The 5408-nt window shown below is 37.0% G+C and overlaps 1 protein-coding gene across 1 annotated transcript; it reads right to left on the bottom strand.

The window, feature by feature from the left end:
- Nucleotides 1-4140: 4140 nt before the first annotated feature.
- Nucleotides 4141-4753, bottom strand: FOMMEDRAFT_151124 (uncharacterized protein; the record flags this gene model as incomplete). The annotated part of the gene is made up of 3 exons (XM_007262236.1): nucleotides 4141-4182; nucleotides 4249-4422; nucleotides 4487-4753. 3 exons carry the CDS (start codon nucleotides 4751-4753, stop codon nucleotides 4141-4143), a joined length of 483 nt encoding a protein of 160 aa, XP_007262298.1.
- Nucleotides 4754-5408: the final 655 nt, after the last annotated feature.

Genomic DNA, 5408 nt, shown 5'->3' with positions numbered 1-5408 from the left:
AAATAATTTTGTTTGTATTTACTTTTTCTACTTTTTCTACTTTTCTTACTTTATTTACTTCTAATCCTACAGTGTCTATTGAATCAAAAGTGGCTGTTAAAAAATCTGAGTCATAGCCCTTCAGTACTATATTTACTGTTAGGCCTTTACAAAATCCTAGAGTACATAGTCAGGGTCTAAGAGTTCTGAGGTGACTTCTGGATTTGTAGAAAAGGCTTCTTACTATAAATCCTACTTGTTACTCATTATTGCTCTAATGACCTGACAGATATACTATTACTTCTGTAGGCAGTCCTTAATTTAGTACTCTAACTTTCTGTAGGTAAAGTATACTCCTTACTTTCAGGCTTCTCTAATGTTTATCAGAACAGATTAATTACAAATCATAGACAGATTGATCTGAAGGCTTAGAACTGTTAGAGCTGGACACATGTACAGGCATTCTATACAGACTTGATACATCTGAGCTGTAGCTTGGTTGAAGGAAATAGTACACATCTTCTACTTAGTGTAAGTAATCAGTTCTAGTATTATTCTAAGAATGTTATTAACCAGTTCTAGGTGAAGAGCCTTCTCAAGTATTCTAATAAGGACATTATTGAATCTGAGTATAAATCCTACCTTCTAGGCCAGGATATTAAACTCCTGAAAGAAGGCATTAGTAGAATGTTTGCCCTGTCACAGAGACACAAGCTTGTTCTGTGTATTGTACTTCTTATTTGAATTAATGAAGGAAGTATAGAGCTGCCTTATAAATTCTGAATATGACTCATTGTTCTAAAGTCAGATCAGGCTTCTAATCTAATAGCCTTCAATCCAGTTCTGGGCCTAGGTGGCTGTGTTGCCTTCCTTTATGAAGGAGAGGACAAATAGGATACAATCAAGATCTGAGGATAGATCAGTCAAAGTAGTAGCTACATATAGTTTGACTTAGTGTTAGAAGTCCTTAAAGTGTTACTTATTAAAGTCTAAAGGGTAGGCTACATGTACTTTCTTTCTAGAACAGGTTGTAACTTCTGGAACAATTGGAACAGATTCTAAGAGGGCTGGAGGCACATAGTTAGTAAAGGCCTCTTAGATAGAGATCTACACATATTAAGCTAGGTCTGCTTGTAACTACTAATCTGGTAGGACAGTAGGGGTGACAGTTAGTATAGGAGGGTCTATGTTTACACTACAAAGGAATTGGTACTAAACTAAAAGGGGTAATGAATAGAAGAAGGGTGGCAAAAGTTTAAAAGGGTTTGGAAAGTTTAAAATTTAAAAATGTAAAAGGGTTAGGACAAAGAAAAGAGATTAATACAATAGTAAGTACTAATGCCTAAAACATAAGAGAGTTATAAGGTAGTAATAGGTAGTCTTGATCTGATGTCAGCAACAGTGTAGAGGGGACCTAAAGGCTTAGTAAGGGGACCTAGGCTACAACTATCCTACACAACAGAAATACAGAATGTAAGAACTAGAATGTAGTCAGAACTCACAGAATGGACAGAGAGAGAGAGTGAGACAAGAGTAGAGTATATAGAGTGAGCCTAAGAGTACAGGACTACCTAGGGTAGATAAGATCAAGACTACAGAACTAGTCTGATCTTGTATACCTATATATACTAAACTATACAAGAGTACTCAGAGAGTATGAGCTACTAAGAATGATAAGCTATAAAGAATGAAAGAAAGGAAGGTCAAAGATAAAGGTACAAAGAATGAAGGGATGGACAAAGGGTAAGAGACTATAGAATGAACAAAGAATGAAAGGGTGGTCAAAGGAATAGAATGATAAAGTAAGGAGGGGTAGTAGTAAGAGTCAGCATACATATAGTCTATAGACAGTGCTCCTGAGGGACAGAAGTCCTGAGTTCTAGTACAGAAGGGTGTAGAACCCTCAGAACTGAAGGTACAAGAGTAGAGAACTGTAACAATTATTATATATAACTTATTATATACTTGTATTTCTCTAATCTTTTTATTTGTAGGTGAATAGATAGTACATGTATTATTTGTTTTTACTAATTTGTGTCCTGCTTCATATAGTAATACTTTACTGATTAATGTGAAGTTTAGATTGGGATGATAGTATACATTATGTAGTATAATACTACTTACATTTGTTTTGTTCATTCTGTGTTCATTGTTTGCATCTTGTTGTATTCTAATTATTATCACTCTACTTTGTCTGAGTATGATTATTGTTTTGTTTACAATTGTAATGTTTATAGGGTTCATATATTGTATGTTTGTTAATTGAAAGAGATAGGGTGTAGAATGAATATTAGTACCTGAATCAAGTATGTTAATATAATGTGTAAGTTTTGTTGTTTCATGATTAAATGTGTTAATACATATGTTTGTATTGTAGTTGTTAAGGAATTTGTCAAGCATGAATTCCCTATGTATTTCTTGCATTTGTTTGTTGTTTACATTGTCTAGCATTAGTATTTTGTTTACTTTATTAATAAACACTACTAGGTCTGTAAGTGTAGCACTCATTGTTTAAGCTGTAATTTGTTGTAATGTGGATACATTTGTCATTATTATTGTTTACTTTTTTTGTGCTTCCTTTATAGTGTTTATTACTAAACTATAGTATTCTTTGAACATATGTTTATATTTGTTAAATTGTAACATTTTGTTGTTTTGTAAAGCTTTATATTGCCTCTACTATGTTCTTGTTCTCTTGTTTGTCCTTGTGTAGGCCCTAGGGATAGAGGATGATTATTTGTTATTTTATTATTATTATTTAGTATACTGTGTTTATTCTAGTAGTTCTTTGTTTGCCACTTAGTAAATATATTGTATAATTCATGAATTAATTTTGCTAGTGTGAACACTTAATACTGAGCTGTAGTAACTGTAGGTAGACTATTATAATACATGTTCTGTCTATTAATCATTGTTACAACCTACTTGTACTCTCTTAGAGTAGTAAGATTTATTACTAAGACATAAGTATTATTATCTAGTACTTTACTGTAAGCTACCAGTTACACATAGACTTGTTCTATTTGGTCTAGCATCTTGTCAAACTGTAAAATGTGTCCTCTAACTGTGAACAGTACTAATATATTTGTGAGGGATTATCATATATAGTAGACTATACATAAAACCTCTTCACTAAAAGGGTGTAATGTTAAGCTTGGCTCAACACTTGGTCCACACTATATATACTGAATAATGTGTTCCTAATATTACCCTCCTCTTAAGACACATGTTCTTATGTGCTCAGTATATAGAGCTTAACTCTAAGAGTTACTATTTCTGGCTTAACCTTAACAGTCCTGTAGGCATTCAACAGAGGCTTCCTAATATAGAAACTGGGCATAGTATTCTAAGCAACCAGGAAATTCATTTCTATAACCAATCTGCTACTCAATTAGGAAACTTATTCCCAGCCTAATACCTTTAGCCTACCAGCCCTATACTGGAATTGAACTCCTGACTACTCTAAGCTTGACATTATGTGAGGGATTACTATATATAGTAGACCATACATAGAACCTCTTCACACAAAAGGGTACAATGTCAAGCTTGGCTTGATACCTGGTCCACACTATATATACTGAATAATGTGTTCCTAACAATATCAACTGTGTGAGTCAACATGGTTTGCACATCATATTAATCAGCTAGTGCCTGTATGAGGTCTTTTGTTGTTTTGTATGTTGTAATGTTAGTATACACTGTATCTGATATTGTCTTTGTTATAAAATGATACAATAGTTTCCCTGTGTGTATACTGTCTGCATCTGTGCTAGGGGGATTGTTTGTAAGATGGTTACTGAGCAGCATTACTGCTAGTGCATTTGTAATGTGTAGTTGCCATATCTTATAGTTCTTTACACCTGTAAGCTTCTCTGTGTCTTTAAAGAATGTAGCAAGTTGATTGTTATTGATCTTTGGAGACTCGAATGTTAACATAGATTGTGCCATTGTTAGAGGTGTTGTGTTTGTAGGTGGAGCACTATTACTAGGAGGGGGGGTAGATGTCTGAGGTAGAGGTGGCGTTTGTGGTGTTGTTCGTGTTGATGGTGCTATTCACAAGCCAGCAAGGCTCATAACCTGTTGGAACAGAGAGTTTTGGAATGGTACATAGGTATATGTGCATATATGCGCGCCCTTATATACTAGATACATTGTGCTATACTAGTAAATGAGACGTAAAACGCAGCGTGTCGAATAGAGGATCTAATTGCAACACAGTTAGACAGCTTATAACAAGAACCTTAGCATGCTAAATCCAGGGCCACTTACAAGTCCAATAGCATCGAGCTCAGGATGCTGCAAAACGTACCGTAGCGCAGTTCCGTTTTCCATAAATTCAGATACGAGTGTCGGGAAGTTCTTCTCCTCCAAGATGTATCCAAGAAGTGGAAGGATGTTAGCGTGATCCAGACTTGACCATACTTGTACTTCTCGCTTGATTAGCTTATCGGAAGTGGAAGTAAGCATGCCGGTGTTGTGTTACGATGATCTCAAATGAGAAGGCTACCTTCGTGATCCCAGGATTTTGTGCATGGAATATGCGGATACATTTTACAGCGACCTTGAGCTTGCCACGATCAGGATGATTGTATGCACCTATACGAATGTCGCCGTAGCTTCCTCCAGCGAAAGGATGTGCGTTTTTGTCGTATGATAGACGGTCCGTGATATCAAGCTGCCTAATACGAGCAAGAGTCGACTCGAGATGTAGAGGACCGGTCCTCAGGTCCAGTCCTGCGTCCGGACCGAGTCCGCTGGGTCCGGGACCGGACATCAGCAACTATAGTCCGGACTACGGGTGTGTTTAGCATCAGCCATGGATTAGTTTATCAGCTCGATTGTTGTCCTCGAGGCGAGGAACAGAAAGAAACGTGTTCTTCCAATATGAATGCATTGATTCTCAGAGTAGGCAGTGTTGTCGCACGGTGGATGAGATTTGATCAATCGGATGATGATCATTGATCATAAGCCAGTGCAACACTACGACCTTTGCACTTCATCCGTCTTCCTTCTCTAAAGTCTCTTCCTCGTGTCCGTTGGCAACACAGATATGTTCACGTGCAAGTTTATGTAATGAACGGTACTGTGTAGGATGACGAATGCCTCGACCTTTCTTAAGGCTGCTGAGCACGGTTGGCGACATATGAATGGGTATTTCTGTAGCACGTGCGTGTGCACATACTACCGTACATTACGTTGATGGCGATTGGACGACACCGTTTGTGAGAGATTTGGTTATAGAAGTGGATTACCCGGCAACGAAAGCGGGCAGCATACTCGTTCCTTCGAGTAGGTTTGGTTTCTGTATCTGCAGACATCTTGACATACCTTTTGACGATTAGAATGAAGAAAGTGTTGAAGAGGCCGATATGACGAACTCGAGTGAATTAGAGAATATGAGTGTTGCAGACACATGGGGGCATTTCACA

This window comes from Fomitiporia mediterranea (assembly GCF_000271605.1).
Source record: "Fomitiporia mediterranea MF3/22 unplaced genomic scaffold FOMMEscaffold_1, whole genome shotgun sequence".
NCBI lineage: Eukaryota > Fungi > Basidiomycota > Agaricomycetes > Hymenochaetales > Hymenochaetaceae > Fomitiporia > Fomitiporia mediterranea.
This window is presented reverse-complemented; position numbering and strand designations above follow the sequence as displayed.